We start from the raw sequence: 19942 nt of genomic DNA, 5'->3' as shown, positions 1-19942 counted from the left end.
TCTGGAATGTACCTGACGCTGCTGGGCTGGGCACCCAGCCATGCCATATAGGATCAGGCACACAGTTGCTGCACAGACATCAAAGACTTCCCTTAAAACGCATCCCGCAGGTTCCTTGTGGCCCCTCTGCCCCAAAAGGAGAGCCCTGCCCTGCCCCTGCAGCCACTCACGGCAATCCTGCTCATCAGACTTGTCCTTGCAGTCCTCGTCCCCATCGCACTTCCAGTTGAGGTGGATGCACTCGCTGTTGCCGCACTGGAACTCGTGGGCCGCGCAGGTGTTGAGGGCCTTGGCCTCGTAGCCACACTTCTCCACGGACTCGTCCGAGTGATCCTCGCAGTCTGGCTGGCTGTCGCACACCCACTCCTCTGGGATGCACACGCTGTTGTTGCACTGGAACTCGTTGGGCTGGCAGGTCAGAGGGGAGCACTTCCTTTCATCGCTGCCGTCCCCGCAGTCGTTGTGACCGTCACACACGAAGATGGCAGAGATGCACGACTTGTTGCTGCACTGGAACTCGTTGGGAGAACAGGCTTGGGAGTAAAAACAAACAGGTGAGCTGTGAGGTCTCCAACCTGAGATGGGGAGGGTGAGGACATAGAAGCATCACCTTGGCTGTCCCAACTCAAAACGTGTCTCTCAAGGGTAAACTACATGGCAAGGAGCAAGCGAAGACATGCTGGTTTTCTACCCAGCTGTGCCACAGGATGCATCCTCTACGGGCCATGGGCAGCCCTGAGGAAGGGGTAGCAGGGCTGTGAGAACTATGGGCAGGAGAAGTGGGGGTGCAGCTGCAGCCCTGTGCTGGTGGGGAGGCAGGAGCAGCCAGGCACGGCCTGGGAACAGGGACGGCGGGAGGGTGCTGGCACACACCGCCCTGTGCTGACATTACCAGCTTCCTGACTTTCACAGGCACAGAATCGGGTTTCAGGATTTCACAGCGTGCCTGGGTTTGGACATATTAAGTGGGATGTGTAGGGTAAATATTTAGTGAGTCGAGCATCAATTTAGCTGCAATCTGCCAGTAAGGCCCTTTACAACAAGCTGAATGCCTTCCCTGGAAATCACAACTCAACATTAACATACAAATGAGACGTTTGTCAGATACCAAGCTGAGCTGAGAGAGCACTCTCCTCTGCAAGCCTAATGGACAGCTGAGCCAGAGAAGTCTGATCAAATTAAACTTTCATCTACTCCAACAATGTGCACTTCACAAGCACTTTATTTCATCAAGGTGTGGGGGAACCAAAACCCTGGAAGAACTTCTCCCTAAGTACTTTTTGGTAGTTACTTGAAAAAGAAGTCTGCTTCTGCAGTTTCATCATCTACAGGAAAGTTGTGGCTTTGATCAATTACATGTACATTGAACACATAAGAATACATAGCAATAAACTTGGGGTTTTCCATAGAAGCAGAATTATTTACTGTGGTATCTGCAGAGCCCCTGTGACAAACCACACGGTTCAGATGGCACCAATCACTCATTGGCAAACGCATCTGGAAAGCAGCAAAATCTCTGTAAGGCAGCTCCCAGCTAATGACAGGAACCCAGTGGTATTCTGCTGAAATATGATGTCTGTTTTATACCTGGCAATGAAACTCTCTTTATTCAGCATTTAAGAACAAGTGCACTTGCACATGGATATTTACATTCTACCTTGCAAACTTGCTGTTAACCTAAGCAGCCTGGAGTTTTAAATCACAGCGTAAGAGCACACACACTTCTTCCCTCCTGCCCTGTTCCCTGTTACATTTAGCCCCGGGTTTTCCAGATGTTACAGTGTCTATCAGACTAGCAATCTGCCTAATTAGAAGAAAAAGAGGTTTGCCTTCCTTTGTGCAATACTACCATGCACTGGCTACAACCCAAGATCCCTCCAACAGGGATAAATGTTAAAGAGAATGCCAGCTGGACAATGCTGCGTGCCCAGCCCGAGATGAATAATTAACTGCAACAGAGTGTGGTCACCAAAGGAACACCTAGTGTTAGACACCAAAGCATCATCTGGTCCAGGGGTTTCTCAGGCTCCTTCTGTACCCAGGAGAATATTCTGGATAGAGAGAGATGCCCTCAACAGGCACAGCTCCTGCTGCATACCTTGGAATAGGAACCATCCCTTGGAGGGGCTAATAATTCTCCTCTTCAGAGGGAACTGAGACCAGACAACTAATACTAGGAGATGCATCCCTCTCATAAGTACTAAAATACAAGTTCAGTCTGGGGGAGAAGCATCTGAAAAAACCCTCTTTTGCCCATTAAGACCATTAAAATTCTTCACTTTTCACCCAAATTCTGCTCTTTTTCTTCACTGAGCATATTTTTCTACCCTCATCCCATAACTAGAAATAATCTATTAACCCTAATGATCAGTACCCAGCTATATAACCTAGCACTCTTCAGATGATTCATAATACAGCACTGCCAAGTGGAAATTTAAGGTAACAGTTACAATCTTGCCAATCTATTAAAAAAAAAGAAGTGAGAAACAGGAACATTTCTCGGGCTATGTACAGCTTCTATAACAGATTAAGGCTGAGGAGAAATTGCTTTTCTGGCATTATTTTGATGAATCTCAGAAGGAGATCAGTAAGAAACATTCTGCATAGTCCTTTGATGCCTAATTTTTTGGGCAAGGTTCTAATGATTTGTACGCTCCAAATGTGCATGAATTTCCTTTCCCCCAACTATAATGAGCCCATCTTTTTTCCCCTTGTTGTTTTCCTGGTCCCATCTCCATCCCTCCTTCTGTGTGTATGCATTTCCCTTCCGGAATCTGCTGCACTGGCAAATTAGCAACCGATAAACATATGGGTGGGATACAGACAATGGAAGTTTGCACAAAAAGCTCCTCCTCTGCACCTACAAATCCCAGTACAGATACAAGATTACTAATAATTGCAGCCAGAAGACAGAAGTAGTTCAGCTTTTGTAACCTCTCATGAGGACTTTCTCGGTGAAGCTTGTGAATTACCAGCTAGAAAAACTGCATGGTCATGATTATTTTATTCATTGTTTAAAAATTAAGTTTAGTGTGACGACAGCACTGGAGACTACAAGTTCTGCCTCCACTGAACAAGCACAGCAGCCTGGCTCTTGCTGACTCCCCAGCACCGCAGTCCTCAGCTGGGGACGGATCTCTGCCCCTTGCTCACACGGCTTAAAGCCAAAGGCAGCGGCACTGACGGGGCAACCCTCACACTGGTACGAGGCTGAGGAGACAGAAGAGCAGGTCTTTGTGCTCAGGTGTTGCTGCCTGCAATGACAGCGGCCATTGTGGGGCCAGTAGTCAGACTGCTGGGCTGCCACCACTGGGTCAGGACAAGGAGGCTGCTGCAGAGCCACCGGAGCTGCCAGGGGACTGTGCCAAACAGGAGCACACGGTGCCTCGCTACACAAGGCTGATCTAGGCACCTCCTGGTGGGCTCACAGAATAAAAATGCCCTTTACTTCATTGACAGACCTCATGAGTATCTCCAGGCCAACTCAAATGGGACAATTCCTTCATGCCTCAAGCAGAGCCCTCTGTCTATGTGTGCAGCTGGTTCCCCTGATGGCCATGGGAAGGAAGATAACGTCTCAATTCCTCTCACCCTTCCATTATCCTCTCTGACAGCTAAAATCCTCAGGGCATGCCAGGATAAAGCAAAGTCTGCAGCTTCCAGCCACTCAGGGACTTGCTCTGGCACAAACAGGCAACAGAGGAGAAAAGCTGCTTACCCCCGTGTACCCAGGAAAGAGCCAGCACACTCCTGCTCCTCAGGGTCCCTGCTGCACAGTTTGGTGCTGGTTTGAAGAACCTAATAAAAAGCAGCCCTGCAAATTATCTTACATAGCACCTGGAGAGATGAGGATGGGGAAGTGAAGTCCCAAGGAGAGCTTACTTCACATCTTTTCATAAATCTGTCAGGTGCCCTGGCAGTCCCATCACTGCAGCATTTCCCACCCTCCAGAGCATTTCAACAGAAAATGTGTGAATAGTAATTAAACGATCACTGGGGTATTTTTTCTTTGACTTAGAGCAATTTCCTTCTATTCTCTTTGCTACCTGTCCTATTGTAAGTTTATTTGTGCAAAACAAAGGAAACAAATACCAGCTTACTTTCCTTACTGCCAAAGAAATTAATAAACGTGGTACTCTAAGGTACAAAACCTACTTCAAATACGAAGTGATCCCGGTAGGAATCTTGGAAAGATTTGTCAAGAAGAAGTGCTTAACCAACAGTAAACATGCATAATTACAAAAGCAGTTTTGTAGTGTACTGTGATCCATTAGCTTTAGGAAGCAAAATATCACATCTGAATGATCACGTACAGGGGCTTTGGCCTACAAATATATACCTGAGCTGGTCTGCACTCATCTCTGCATTGTGTTATAGGCCAGGGCATAGAGCACAACTGTCAGTTTTTGCCTCACAGCCTCCAGCTGCAGCCTTCAGATAGAGGGAGTTTTAAAAAAAGGGGAAAAAAAAGAGGAGAGATTGCAGTAGTGAAGTTAGTGTTTCAGTACTGGCTGATTCTCTTTTGCCCAGAGCCAGGATTTAACCAGAGGCATCAGTGAGCTGCCTGGTGCAGCACGGAAAAATCTCAGCTCAGGCACTGCACCAAAAAATTAAGACAATTCCACCACATGCTTTTAAAGTGCTTATAAAGAAAAGCAGAATGCTCTAGAGATACATGGCACTCCTTGAGAAGGGTAATTAAAAATATATATATTTGTAGGTAACGTTTCTACAATGGACATCTCATCCAGCCATGGAGCCTCAAATCTGGATAAAACTCAAAATATGAAATAAATGAGATACCCATCATTAACAGGGGCTGGGAATTATGTACAATGCACTGTAACTGCTGCCACTGCTAATCTTTAATTAAAGATTTTATAGCTTTTCAGTAAGAGCCAGATATTTCATTCATCTCCTCCAAAAAAGACAGTATCACTTGAAATTACATGAATGGCTTAAAGATAGATAATTATTTGGTAAAATTTGCAGTAAGATGAAAACCAGCAATTATGGATGCTGAGGACAAGGAAAGAAGATGAATTATTACACTGCGTTTTTCCAACATCCTCCCCAAAGCAACTTTAAAAAAAAAAACATGGCTCAAAATTCCTTATTTGCTTAAACCTGATAACGGGTCTTCTAAAGAGGGAAAGGATGATTTGTGTATGTTAACATTTGCACTGGGGAGGGAGAGATCTGCTGTTAATTTATCATGGCTTCAACACTGGAAGGAGAGGCTGGTGGACTCCAAAAACTTTCCTAAGCTGTGAGGTTTAAGTTCTGAGCTCCACGTGGCTGCAGGAGTGAAGTGCCTGAACACCATCTGCCCAGGTATTCTGCACAAAGCCAAACCCAGCTACCACAGCCCACTTAAATGCATCTCTGAGCCGGACCACAGATAAGGAGGTCACAGAATCCAGGCAGGGTAAGTGAAGCTGGAACTCCCAGGCCGGTTACTGATGCTGTCATCATGTTTATTTTATTTAACTAGTATTTCTTTTCAGGCTCAGTTGTACCTAAATGATTTGTTCTGTCTGCAAACAATTGGTGTGCTTATCAACTATCTGAATATTTCATACAGATCTTCGGTCAAATGCCAGCCTTCAGAGCACAGATTCATGCCTAGAAGGACAAGTTTCCCACGGAAAGCTGCCCTCCAGGAAGGACAGCAAAAGAGATGGAGGTAAATGAAGATGACCTTGAAGCACATTGCTCTGAAAAAAATGATAGGCCTCCCATGGAGGGAATAATGCAGCTGAATTGCAGTCTCGCTGCTAACCGTGGTTGTTGCTATGGTGATTGATACCGAAAAGCCCATATAGACGAAGAGTGCAGAAGGAATAGTAATTCCTGATATTGTTCAAATCACTGATGTAGCTGAGGAGCCATCTCACGCACTCCTGCAAATTAGTATTTGCATGTGCTCGCTGTCTTTGCCACACTGTCCCCCTCAAACACAAATGAGTTGTTTTTCCATTCTCTGCAGCAGTATTTGCATAGTATTAGCTAATTATAATGGAGCAAGCAGATGCCAAAGCCCCTGCTGATAAATAATAGTTGGTTTAAAAATGTTTTGCTGATTTAGAATATATCTCCTGAAAATCATATATTCATTTGAAGTGGTTTAATTTTCTGAAAATAGAATTAATTATGACCCCCACAATTTATGGAGGGGAGCAGCTTATGTACAAATGGTACATGCATTCTGAATTTCTTCCCTGTCTTTAACCTTACATGCAATAAGGTTGCTTACTCATACTCGCAGTCTCCTCAGTTTTACTTCATACCAGGAAAGTGTTAGGAAGTTTTATCACAGGTTCTGTGATGAATGTCTGAAAACAACCTCAATATAAGAACAAGGGAGTCCAGTGTAGAGGGTTTCTGAGTAAAATAAAGCAGCTTGGGAGAAAAAAAAGAAGAGAAAAGGCTGGTCAGAATGCCCAAGGCTGATACTGTGCTGCTTTTCAGTGAAATTTAAGACATTCCATGGGGATCTCATAGGGGTGAAGACATTATTATTACTAATTTATATTCTGATTGGAATATAATCAGCTGAATCAGACTGGTGATGTTTGGTGCTAGCCAAAATTGGAATGGAAAGAAAATATGCTGGGATGTGTTCAGTGGGTTTTTTTTCTAACTTTGATGCTTGGAACCTGCGTGGGACAAGTTCACTCCTGTTCCCTCAGACACAACTTGCTTACTGAAATGGCAATTTTACAAATTACTCCAATTTGGCAAGTGCCTCAGAAACATCTGATAATACCCATGAAACTAACAGCTGCTCTAATATTATCACACAAAATTCTGTGTTTCTGAGGAATATATAAATGTTCTTTCAGCAGCCAGAACAGAGCATTACTGTACACGGCCTTGATCCTGCGACAGTAGACGCAAAACCCACATCACTGTGTATGCAGACCCCTTGGAGTCAGCACAGCTTCCTACAGTGCTGAGAACTGCCTGCACAGAACTTTCTGCATGACCAGGACTTAATTTTGCCATTGCAGCGCTTAAATCATAAGACTCTTTGCCAGGAAAAGCCCACTCAAGAGATCTCACCTTCCACCCATTGGGCAGACCTCTCTCTGTGCTCATCTGCTAATACAGAGATGTGAACTCTCTTATTACACCTACCATATTCTCCGTTGCTTTCTAGTTTCTTATGTCCATCTCAGGAGACAGAATTCATCAGAATCTTAAGAGCTACACTTTAGTCTCATTGGCAAATGATGGCACATTTTGTTTCACTCTCAGGAAATTTTAAAGCTCTTTTTTCTCGCTGGGAAAGACAAGGAATTCAAACCCACATCTATTGGTCCACAGCCATGTGTCTAGTCTGCCACTTCCACCTTACCCACACATTCCCAAGCACAGGGATGGCACCAGCTTAACCAGCTGGAAAACTGAACTGTTCTACCAGAATCACTCAAGTCTTTTACACTGCCATAACTAAGAAGGGAATCCCGGAGGCTTGTAATAATCTACAATACTTATCTTTACTGAATGCAGATAAGGAACTAGGCAGCAGCAACTACAAAGCCACAGTCACTGTTAACACTTGTGTGGCCACTCTCACATCACAGAAACTGTGCACACCTTAAAAGCACTCAGAGAAAGAAAAGAAATATCTTAACTATTAGACAATTCTTAGTTGACTTCTTTGTTTACACAGGCTTATCTGTGAAAAACAGAGCAAAGAAAAGCCACGTTGGTCACCCTCTGGATATTTTTCTGAACCAGTGGGCCAACAGGTAAAGCAGAGAGAAAAGCCTGGCTTCAGCATGATAATCTGGTAGCTACAGAGGCTGAGGGATCGCAGGTTTCAATTCAGCTGAGTAATGAGGGGCAAAACAGTGCTCATGTTGCAAGCAACCAGGTCACTTCCCCATAAAAATCTCCACTTCCACTACCTTACTTTGCCTGATGGGAATTCTCTGTAGGAGATATTTCTTTTAATTGCAGTTTGCTGCAGTATTAGACTTAAATGTTCATTCAGTTTAGACCAGAGCCCTATTAACTCTTCTCAAACACAAGCAAAACAAGGAAACACAGAGCTGTCTCATCTCACCTCCTCGGTTTACCCAACTGCCTCTCTCATTTCTGTAGGAACAGTGATCCTAAGTGAGTTTGAATGTAGGTTCAATCTTCTCTCTTCCCCATCCTGCCGGGAGGAGTGAGCGGGAGGCTGTGTGGTTCCTTGTTCCCGGCTAGGCCTCAACCACGACAACAACGTACCCACAAATCCACAGAACAGCAGCAGCCAGGTCTTAACATTTTCCATTTGAGTAGAAAATCCAAGCACTGAGTGACACCCAGTGCAATTAAAATGGTAAGAGTTGTGTGCTGGCTGCACTCACTTTATCAGTAGCAAGGGTTGGATGGCATTAGGATTTGCGCTTCAGTTTCTACAGCTTTGAAAGAGAAGGTAGTGCTTTGCTGGATTTAGGTCAAGATTAATCAACTGTACAACATGAGCAATTATTTGAAACTTGTTGGGAAAAAAAATGTATTGAAGTGTCTTCTATTGTGAGCTAAACCTCCCAGTTATATTTTATGAAAGTTAATGCAACCATTATACTTCCCCTGTATGAAAATAGCATATTTCAGTCACTAAGACAACTTTCAGATGTTGTTTTATCCAATAACATGACTCACAAAACAACTTTTTTATTGGGTTTTGCGTCAAGTGTTACGCAGTCCTTTCCTGCGTGGGACTGTACTGAGTTCAAGCTAAGTGATTCTGATTCAGTCTTCAGATCATATGCTCAGGAAGCATTTAACTGTTAAGCACTTGTTAATTAGTGTAAGGCATATGTACCCATGGCCACTGAAGGACAGAACTCCTACCCACGTGTAACATGATCGTTAGCACTGACAGCGACAGAAGATTTCCCTTAATAAAACTAAACAGATTCTTCCTTTTTGGATGAATAAGCTCAAAATTACAGCTCCATTCTTACAAAGAAAGCACTTCAGGGACATGAAATACAAATCACATTTGGCAATGAGAGATGCAATTTCTTGGCTATTTCAACTCCAAGAGCTCTAACTGTTGAAAGATAGACCACCCTGAAGATAAACATAACTACAGGCCAATTTTTGCTCCTCTGACAGTATGAAATTGGAAAGAAGAATCAAAGATAACTACTCCAGCTAAAGTACAGAAAGAGCAGCAGCTTTTGTGTGTGTGCATAGATAACATACAGTCCACTGGCGTTACGGTTTCATTTTAATTATCCACAAATCTTCGTATAAAACCACTTCTTTCATACAACTCTGTGAAAAATTATCATTTGGGGTGCGTGGGACTTGTGTGTGTGAAAGTCTGCAGTATGTTCCTTCCTTCTACTCTTTTTTCCTTGCAAAACCTTCAGGGAAATATTGTAAAAGTACCAAATTGGAAATGGTCTTATTTTCATATTGAATTTTCATCTATGATGCTTTAAAGAAGAAATTACATATTGATACACACAATTTACCTGTAACTGAGGGATCAGCACAGAACAACTGTGCAGAGGCCACCACCAATGCCTGCTGTCATGTGGCACCCACTCAGTACTTAAAACTCTATTTGCAGAATGTTACACGTCTGTTCTTGTTTAAACTTAAGTTCAGGAGACAGCAGCAGGGAAAACAAAGCCACTTTGCCCTAACCTTCTGCAGGCAGAGCTTAGGTTAGGGCTTTACAGATTAATTCCTGACATACACAACAGCAATCTTACCTCTAACCTGAGTTTGTGCAGAATTTTATATTCCATTGCTAAAAGTATCCAATATATTAAAAAAAGCAACCACTTTAGCTTTTCCTGTAAGAGTACAATTAAAGGTAATTACCAATCTCAACTTTCTTGCTGTTTTGTTCTGAAAGAACTCAGGACAAATATGATTTTTTTCCTAAATAACAATGAGGATTTTTCTGCAATTACTCCTCCTTTCGAAGGAGCTCTAATACTTTAAGCAGTGATAAAGTGGCAGCTGTACATGTTTAATTTCTGAGAGCTGGGGCATAATGCACAAGCATTAATCCCTCCAGCTGTCCAGTAATTAAACATCATGTAAAGCCCACGGGATATCATTGCTGTGCCACCTTATCTTATTTATGAAGGACTTTCATTTGTTAAATCTATAGTAATTTTCTTCCCATTCTTGGAAATAATTGTACACTTGCAAGTGTATTCCAGTTACAGCTATCTGCTATAAGATGAAAAGAATTCAGGCTTGCTCTGTCTCTCCTTCACATGCTGAAACAGTCATGGATAGTGAGAGTAGATAAATATTTCCTCTACAGGCACACATGCAATACTTTAACCCCATTAAAATTTACATTTTTTCAGGGACCACATATGACAAAATCTGATCCTTTGGGTTTGATTTCCCTCTGAGCTGACTGAGTGACTGTGCATCCGTGTGCACCTAGCCTGTTAATGAAGGTAAGGAACAGAATTTGTAACTTTGATAAAATTATATATTAATCAGGCTGTAAAGGAAGATAAAATCAGTGCTATGTTATCAACAAGTAAAAAGCTCTCAGTAGGATCTGTGAAGATTTGGAGCAAACAGAATCAGAATGATCAAATCCCCAGAGGTAGCAGTGGAAGTGTCAATCATGCAAAACACAGGTAGGTACCTGTTACTGCATGAAGAAGAAAATGATGCTGGGATGGCATAACGCTCCTTATTACTACAGAACAATGATAAAAGATGACAAAACAATATAGCTGTCAACAGGTAACTTCATGTTCATAGGAACAACATGGAGGAATGTGGCTTTGTAATGTCCTCACTTCAGCTGGCCCATCACCAGGTGGATCTGCTGGAGGGATTAGACCAGCTTTAGCCTGCTTTAAACTTCTGCCTTTTGCCAGTGGTTCTCAGGTGATATCAGGGCTATTGAGGTAGGCATTGGAAAGAATTGGCTAAGTTTTCTGCACTTGAACATTCCAAGAAAAGGACATATCCCCTTAGGAGAATCTCACATGTGCCTGGAGCTTTGCAAGGAAAGAATATGTGAAAAGCTCCTGCCCTGAGGATCTTGTAAGGGAAACATATATATGGATACTGGGTGCAACAAGTGGTCCAGGTGAGAATGAGTAACACAATCAGAAGAGATGGGGCTAGAGCCTTGCTCTCTCTCCTGAATATCCTAGAGTGCTGTCAGAAGGAGCAAGCGATATGTGCATTAAAGGAGTTCAATGCCCATTTCAGCTGTAACAGCTGGTAGCTCTTCTGTTCTAACACCATGCCAAAATGCTCTCTGCATTCCTCAGCAGCTGACAAAACACTGCTTAGTATCTCTCTTAGCAGAGATTTAACAAGTTCTGCGGTAGTTAGCAAAGTCAAGACTGACCTTGAGTTGTGATGCTTTAATTATAGTCTCTCATATTTAATTGCTTTTTAGTCTCAGTAAACGCACTCCTAAGCTTGTCCAGTCAGTTGTGACAAAGGTTAGGTACACTGGGAGCAGAAAACCTCAATCAGGGAAATAAGAAACAGGATGCCAGTACCTTCAACCCAAAACATTCAGGACTGCTCTTACATTACTAACTGTTGCTGTTTGGTGGGCTAAACCTGACCTATGACAACAACCATCGTCAGTATTCTAAAGACACAAATTACTTCAGCTTCAAAAAACTGAGCAGTTTGGGAATTTATTTTTTCTTTTAACATGCTCTTTTATTTTAAAACAAGGCAGATATTTGCATTTTCAAACACTGTGCACTGGAAGTTAGCAGTGGACTCAAGTCCTACATCCTGGAAGTAAATTATTTAAGCAGACAGGCACTACATACAAGGATTAATACCCACAATTGTAACCTGTGCAGACACAGATCTGGATCCCTAATAACTGATGCTTTACCCACTACAGGTTCAGTAATTCACAGCTTCCATTGCTTTCTTGGGAAGTTCTTCCCTGAGGTGAAGATGGCACCATTTTTCCTGCTTCTTCACAAGTGAGCAACAATAATGAAGTATGTGACTATCCATTGATAATGGCTTCCAAGTAGTATCATGGGCTCAGTGCCTGGACTGCTTATGAAAATAAGTGCTTTCCTAATCCTGGTACTAGACCAGGCTTCAGAAACCAACAAAGTCTGCTTCACACATCTTTGTGGAAGTTTTTAATTTTAATGGATTTCAGCTATCAAATTGTTGTTTCTCACTCCAGAAATGTTAAAAGGATAGTTTTTTCTGATGAGCCCAGTCTGCTTTGCTTACTCCCAGGGCTAGCTTTTTATAGGGCTAGTTTGTACAGGAGGAGATGAAAAACTCAAAGGAAATATTTGACTTATCAATTGTTGGGAGATGATATGGGGTTGGTTTTTTTCAGCATACCTGGTCTCAAGTAAATCCAGAGCTTGCTAACTGCAGCTGAGCTTTTTGTCTAAAGGGAGTTTTGCAAGGACAGTGTACAAAACTGCAAATTCTCTCCTTCCTTGAAGGAAGGATATTCTGAGCACTGCTGTGACAAACCTTTTTCAGATCACACAGGGTATCAACCAAAGCAGCAAGTCTTCAACAGTGACCAAAAGTAAAGGAGAGGGATGTAGAGCAATCAATCTGCATCAAGGACGTGGCTGATACAGAGGACAAAGGAGAACCCAACCCAAACAGAAGATTCTCTTATATTCTATACTTTTGTCCCTGAATTTCTCAACAGCAGCTTTCTCCCTCCAGCTGGTCATGCTAATGCCTACACTGGTTAAATGTCACATAGATTCAAAAAGCAATTACATCATTCTGAGAAGAAAAATCCATCAGGAATTATCAAATACAGAACAGTATGTCAAAAGCAAGTTGTTGGAGGCCAGAAGCATAGGGAGAAATGCCTGCACTGTTATTACAGTTTTGGATGATTTTACAACCATAGTCATTGTTTTTTGCTCCTGCACTTTCCTGCAGTAGATTCCCCCTTAACCTGGACCATGAACATTTTAACATAGGGACAGGTGCTTGCCCAACCCTGCAATAACCAAGCCCTGCTCCTGTTTCTGGACACCAACACAATATTGTTAGTGGTACAAATTACCAATGTAGAAATGCAGGTTGAAGTAATGTTCATAAACTCCATATTAAGTTCTTTTGAGGAATTATTATACTAAGAGCCAGTTACTCCTATCAAGAAATAGGACTAACCATAGTTAAAATATGTTTAAAGTGTCACATTAGCTTCAACTAATAGGTTTATTAACATGGATTTAGAACAAGCTTAGGGTTTTTCCTCACAATACCTCCACAAGTCATCTTCCACCTGTTTATTGCACGTGTAGGCTCTCACTGTAGAAATCCTGAGTACAAATAAACTTCCTTCCAAACATTTAACCAGCAAGATGTGTTATTTGTAGACAAGTTGGCCAGCTCCATGAGAGGTGCAGCCTTAGTTATAACAGGGGGCTGTGCTCCAAGGGGCTGCAGGTGACAAGCACTGCTGAAGGTTCTTTTAAAATGAGAACAAAAACATGAGTGCAGGGGTTAAAAAAAAACCAACAAAAGAGTCTGAACCTAGGAACAGACTTTTTTTTTTTGGTCAGAATACTGTGTGTTGCTGAGATAAGAGAAAAGGGATAAAGGAGGATTCTAAACAGAGCAGAAATGGGAATGTTAACAGAGTATCAGTGGATAGGCTTAGTGAGGTTTATCAGATTTGGAGAAAAGAGAGGATAGCTATCAATCCTTCACAAGCTCTCAAGAGTCGAAACAGCCAACACATTTGTTCTCATTCACAAGGAAAACACCTTAATTTGACAAGTGACCTCAGTGAAAATGCTCCTGCTACAGCTGTTCCGCAGTGGCTCCTGCTGCCTTCTCAAAGCGAGCTGAATGCCTCTGAAAGATGCCGAGTTGACAGATCTTTGGACTGAAAGCTTCTGAAGTTTGCACCCACCCAGGAAGCTCTGAGGTTGCCTGTCAGTGCCTTTCTGCCTTGTTCTTTAGCCAGAGAACGGCACATCCCATACTCAGGCTTCTGCAGAAACCCCTCAGCAGATTGCCAATGTGCACCCACCGAGGTGGCTGCCTCACGTGGGGACAACACTCAGTCATAAGGAACTGGAAAAAAGTCTCTTATTCATTCCATGAGGTACCCAAGAACCATCAGAAGATGGTAATTTGTCCTTGGATTGAGTTTTCATTTTAAGAATCTGCATATGCACTAAAAACATGGAAGATAAGCAAGACTAGAGATGCTGACACATTCAAATGAGAAATACTCAGCTATTTCTAAATCCATTAATAGTATCATTATGCCAAAATTACGTGGCATTCAGAACATTCACATTCATTTTCAGGGTTACCTGGAGTCTTGAGAACATGAAGTTCAAAGAAATTCAAGCAGATTTTTATTATAAATGAAAAGACTCCACGAGACAACTCTGCAGGTGTAAGCAGCAGGAGTAGTCGAGGCAGCCACCAGTCTAAAACATGCTTTAATTTTACTAACTCAGACTGGGAAAAGAAGAATTTTTTCACTTCTGTCTAATGCAAGCCTCCCATGCAAAGGAAAAGAAATGAAAAAGGTGATGCTAGAGAGAGAGAACTGCTTCTTACAGAAAGAAATGAAAACTGCCAAAATGTCATTAGTTAAAGGACACAGAACCAGGGGTCTAAACGCATCACTAACCACATCATAATCATTTCTTACTTAGGAATTGTCCACACATACACACACACTTAATTCCATGAAACAGTGACATTAGGAAACTTGTGCCTTTTCCTTGTGTGCTGAGCCAAGCCAACTGGAACTATATCACACAGGCTCAGCACAAATCAAAAACAACAAACAAATACTATTTTTACAATGAGGGGCTAGAATAGGTTGCTCAGACAATAAAGTACTTTTTAAGATTGCCTTGATAAAGCTGACTGCAGAGAAATAAATTTAACCAGTGTTTTACTCGGAGCCACAACATGTTCACAACCTCAATGAAAAGATATAACGTGGATTATGAACTGGTTAGGTATTAGAGCCTAAAGTTCATTTTTTTCAGCTGAAGAAACATCAGTGTGTGCTTGCAGGTAACCATTAAACCCTTTCACCAATAATCAAAGTAAAAATAACATTCCTAATGTCATGTGCAACACTGGAAATATTGTTGGATGGATGTGTAGCTATAAAGGGCATGAGGTAGCTTTTTAACAGCCTGGGATTATTTGCACATAAAGAATTCAATAGTGACAACCAGAGTTATATAAGAACAATATTAGAAAGGTGATTTTACTTCTGTAGAGAGTGGTGAGACTGATATTCCCTAAGTTCTGGTAGTGTGTATAAAAAGAAAGTTGGAAAATCAGCTGGGATACCGAAAGGAGCCACAAAAACAAGTCAAGCATTCATTCAAAAGAAAATATTTGACAACAAGAGAAGCATCTAAATATGTTTAGTCTATCAAAAAGACAGTTTGAGAAATGGCTTGATTACACAGTGTAGGAGTTTTCAGAGAGGGAAACACTGTTAAAGAGCTCTTTCATTCAGCACAGAAGGCCTGATAAAAGGCAATGGCCACTTAGGGACTGAATTTAAAACAGTTACAGTAGATAGTGTATCATTCTCTGTTCAGTGAAACCAACAAGCTACTAATAAAGCAATGTCCAGGCTTATCTATTATATTCCAGCAGAAGCTAGCCTTCAGACTATAGGGCTACACTCTGCAGAAAGCACATGGAGGTAAGTTGCTGGGCTAACAGAGAGGAGGGTTTGAACCCTGTTATTTAAGTCCTTACCACACCATCTGGCTATTGACCCTGATAATCATTTTCCAAACTAACAACTATATTCTGCTGTAATAGTAGAAGAATTCTTAACTCTCCATGGAGTTCACTATATATTCTCCTGCCAGCTCCAACTGAAGAATCCTTCCTTCCTCTCTAAATTCCCTAATTAGCACTGCAAATGTAGACTGAATGAATTCGTTGGTATGAAAAGTCATCCCTTTATGTGCAATTTGCAACAGGCACTTTAGGACTTTTATAGTCCTGAAGGGAGATGTTGCATCTGTATTAAAGTATAACTTGAACTCACCAGGAGTGCAACCAGACTCATCAATACCACTTTCACAATCCTTCTGTCCATCACATCTCCACGATGACGGGATACACTTATTGCTTAAGTCTCCACAGCTAATTTCTTCAGCTGGACATACTTGCTTGGCTGGAAGAATAAAGAAAATAAATCCCACGTTAAACATAACTCTAGATATTACTGTTATCATTTACACTTACCGAGTTACTCTTATTTTGTATGGTGTAATCCTGAGACACATCATAATGCAATCCCAAGCCAACCCTCATTTTGAGGTATGGCTGCTTACACGTCCTGTACCTGTTCCCCAAAAGAGATCCCACTACTTTTACGTGGGGGAGGGGAAAAATGTGCTATTGTTTATTTCAACAGAAATTTAACTTTAGACTCAAAGGAATTAAGGGAGAGGAACAGAAGTCAAACTGATATGACATTTTTCGTACCTAGCATTTCCTGGCAGGCAGGCTTTTGCTTCTGCCATCCCAGTGACCCCAAGTTGCAAAAAAAAGTGTATAGGCTTGGTGTTTCCTTACACACTCTTAGGGCTAGTAGCCCTTTCCCACCTTCTCCTTGCCATCTCAGTCCCTGTGTGGATTAGAAATGCCCAGCTTTATGCTGCCACTTTCCAACATGCTGCTGCCTCTTGAATGAGGACTCCTTGCACAGGCTTCCCTGGGAACAAGGACCTTCCTGTCCTTCAGCCTGTGCCTGACTCAGCCAAATCTCACCCAGGAACACAACTACATAGGAATATGCAAATAAATCAAATGCTACCCCTCAATCTTATTTTCAGCCTTGATAGGGTTTCAATAGATCAACAAGACACGTTCAGTAGATCAAACAAGGATTTCAACTAAGGACCTAGGGCTGGTTGTTGAATAGGACTGCAATCCTCAGTGTGAGTAACCCTCAATGCAGCAACAGCACTGCCCACTTCTCACTGCTCAAACCCCCAGTATACTGTGCTTTTGCTATTAAAATGCTGTCACCACGCACAGAGTAGAAGTAGTTCTGGGCTAACTACTCTGAAAATACTACCTGAAACTAAATCAGGAAAAATGAATTCATTTTAGTATAAGGGTTTACTTGTATGTTTGGTATGACAAAGTAATTTCTAAATTTACTGACCTAGGCAGATAATGATCAGTAAACCTGGGGAAGAAGTGGGAAAGCACAGGCACGAACTCACACATGTTAAACAAACTTAACTGTAACTGCCTAAATTAAATATGACTGTGATCTACGACATGGAGACACAGGAAGATGCACAGAAGCAAAGACTCCAGTACATGTAAGAATACAACTATGAAAAAAAATCTGTCAATTTATCTGGAACCAAGAAAGCTGTGAAGCTTGTTCTCTTATAACTATTTTGCACTGCCAAGATTCCTCTATTTTTTTTCCCCATAGTAGTGTAACGAGCAACAGATCTACATTTATTGTGACAAGGCTGCTTGAATGCATAATGTTCCACAGCTTAAACAATTGTTTAGTGTTCTGGAATTATCATCCTGTTGGGCAGGATTTTCTTACTAAACAGACTAAATTCTCAGTCTAAAAAATTACTTGTTTTCAAATAGTTCTTCCATTAGTATTAATGATAACACCACCAATATATGGCTGCAGGTCTACTGAAAAGGCAGGAACCTAAATTCTGAATTAAAACTTTCACATTGCTCTGCCTGGTAAAGATATTTATGCAAAGTCAATCAGCTTCCCAAGTGCTGAGCAAAACAGGATGAAAACTCCCTTTCTACCTGAACAAGAAGCCTGTCAAGGGGCATCTTACAGCCCCAAAGCATCTACCAGCCACTTTAATCCCAGCATTTCTCCATCTTGGCACCTTGAAATGCTATAAGAAGCAACTTCTAGAAGCTGCAGGCAACCAACCTATCAAGAAAAGTTAGGTCCTGCCACAGACATTTAATAACAGATATAATGAAGCTTTACAATATTGAAGCAAGACAGCATTTTTGTTGAAATTTGATCATTGCATACCTAAATAACATTTATGAACGCTGCACCATCCACAGAGCATTTGTAGTTTGCTGAGCCCTTCTTCCCCCTCATTCAACGCAAGGTTAGGCCCTGTGATGAAATTTGCTTCTAGGCTCTAAACCAAGTTTTTACCATGAGCAAACACATGCTTAGAATACATGACGTAAAAATAACTTCCCTCCCTATATTTATTACTCCAGCTGTATTTTCATGCTTTTGCACTTGGAAAGTTTATCTCCTGACTGCACTTGTGCACTCAAGAAGATGGATTTTGTATTGGATTGGTGTACTAGGAAAACTGCAGACCAATAAAAGTCACAGAGACATTTGTCAATCAGGTTACTGGTCCCCATCCCAAAAAATTGTCCTAGTTGTTCTTGCTCATGCTATGGTGGAAAGGAAAAGATGGAAGGGAACATTTCTTTTGATGCCAAGTAGAACCAGCTTTTTCATCCTCATAGTTAATCTCCATTCAGAATTAAGTGGGTCAAGACAGGTGAGAACACTTTTAACAGACCTGATTTTGAAGAAGATGGATTATCATTCTAAAATGGTATTGTTAACACAGTGGGGTCATTAACCAGCAAAAAGGTTATTTATTGGTCACAGTTTAAGTATGAGCATTACTTTTGCTTGGCTTGCCAAGGACAGGTGCTTAATGGCTTTGGGAAACTGAAAGGTTTGGAAAGGTTTGGGCAGAAGACTCCTATTTACGGGAAGCAACCTCTGTGTTAATCATCTCACTGACAAAGTAGTTGCAGATATTTAAAAAACGTAAATCAAAGCATGAACTTGCAGGGGCAGAGCAACAGAAGCTGCTGTTGGTCACAGTTCATCACATCTCCGTTGCAGCGGTTCAGCACCCAAGCAACCATTGCATGGAAGCCAACAAGCTGCAAGCACTGGCAGACAACAGACAGGGGATTCTGCACAAAACTCAAAGCAAAATTTTGATGGAAGTACTTCTGCATTACTTTGAGAGGTTGGGTTTTTTTTCCTCCCCCTGCCCTAGAGACAAGTAGACTCAGTGCTGTCAACACTATGAAACAAGATTTTAGCAACTGCAATCCAGACTTAACATTTCTGTTTCTGTACACTGCTTACACAAACCTAGGTCTGTTGGGCTTATGTGACCAAAACATTTACAGTCTTCTTCATCCACCCAGAAAGGAAAGGGTTAGTGCTGTATGTGATGATGAATGCTCTTACCCTGGATATATACTGGACCAATGTTAGTTATAGCAAGATCTGCCTTTTCAGAAAAGCACCATTAAACAACTTGGTTGAAATGTCAGACACATCAAGACCAATTTATCACAATGAACTGCAAATGCCAAGGATGGACAACAATGGTTTATTTATAAGGAGACAAGAGCAAAGAAGACAAGAAGGTTCCATTTACTCACTACCGCCAATGGCACATTCTTCTTTTTCTTTACAGGAGGCTACAAAGTCTTTCACAGAACCATAGAGCCTAACTGGCGCCCCACTGTTTGCTTCCTCTTGTGCCACTGCTGTGCTTTTCAGGCTCCGGACATCATGTATATTCAAGAAAGCCCAAGAAAACAGAATTGATTTACTTTCAGAAGACCATTTGTCAGGTTCTCACCAAACAGGTACTCTAAGAGCATACACAAAATGTAATTAAGCAGCTTCTACTGGTGGGAAACCCACAAGACTTTTCATCAGTAGACTGAAAAGAACCCCCTTTGTGGAAATACATCATCTTATACGTCTGAACAGTTTCTCTATCTCTGCTGAAATAACTTTCCATCCTCTCCAGACTGCCCCTAGATTTTTCCCAGATTCTTCAGAAGGAAAATACCAACCCCAAATCTCCTTCTACAGAAAAAGACACCACACTAAAATGGTTTAAGTAATTTCTGACATGCCAGCAAATTGTTCCTGCAAAACTTCCACTAC

At 41.7% G+C, this 19942-nt stretch overlaps 1 protein-coding gene and 1 long non-coding RNA gene across 2 annotated transcripts in view; one reads left to right on the top strand and one right to left on the bottom strand.

Moving 5' to 3' along the window:
* Window positions 1-19942, bottom strand: part of LRP8 (LDL receptor related protein 8) — a 170007-nt gene that overhangs the window by 21807 nt on the left and 128258 nt on the right. The window contains exons 4-5 of the mRNA XM_062003335.1: window positions 16022-16150; window positions 171-533 (exon numbers count right to left, since the gene is read on the bottom strand). Coding sequence (XP_061859319.1) covers window positions 171-533; window positions 16022-16150 — 492 coding nt within the window. The remainder of the gene's footprint in view (window positions 1-170; window positions 534-16021; window positions 16151-19942) is intronic.
* Window positions 1-19942, top strand: part of LOC133626204 (uncharacterized) — an 83117-nt gene that overhangs the window by 38291 nt on the left and 24884 nt on the right. Inside the window, exons 3-4 of the long non-coding RNA XR_009819343.1 lie at window positions 5585-5686; window positions 10341-10436. This is a non-coding gene — a long non-coding RNA (uncharacterized LOC133626204). The remainder of the gene's footprint in view (window positions 1-5584; window positions 5687-10340; window positions 10437-19942) is intronic.

This window comes from Colius striatus, chromosome 10 (genome assembly GCF_028858725.1).
Source record: "Colius striatus isolate bColStr4 chromosome 10, bColStr4.1.hap1, whole genome shotgun sequence".
Classification (NCBI taxonomy): domain Eukaryota; kingdom Metazoa; phylum Chordata; class Aves; order Coliiformes; family Coliidae; genus Colius; species Colius striatus.
The sequence above is the reverse complement of the archived record's forward strand: the minus strand, read 5'-3'. Positions and strand labels throughout refer to the sequence as shown.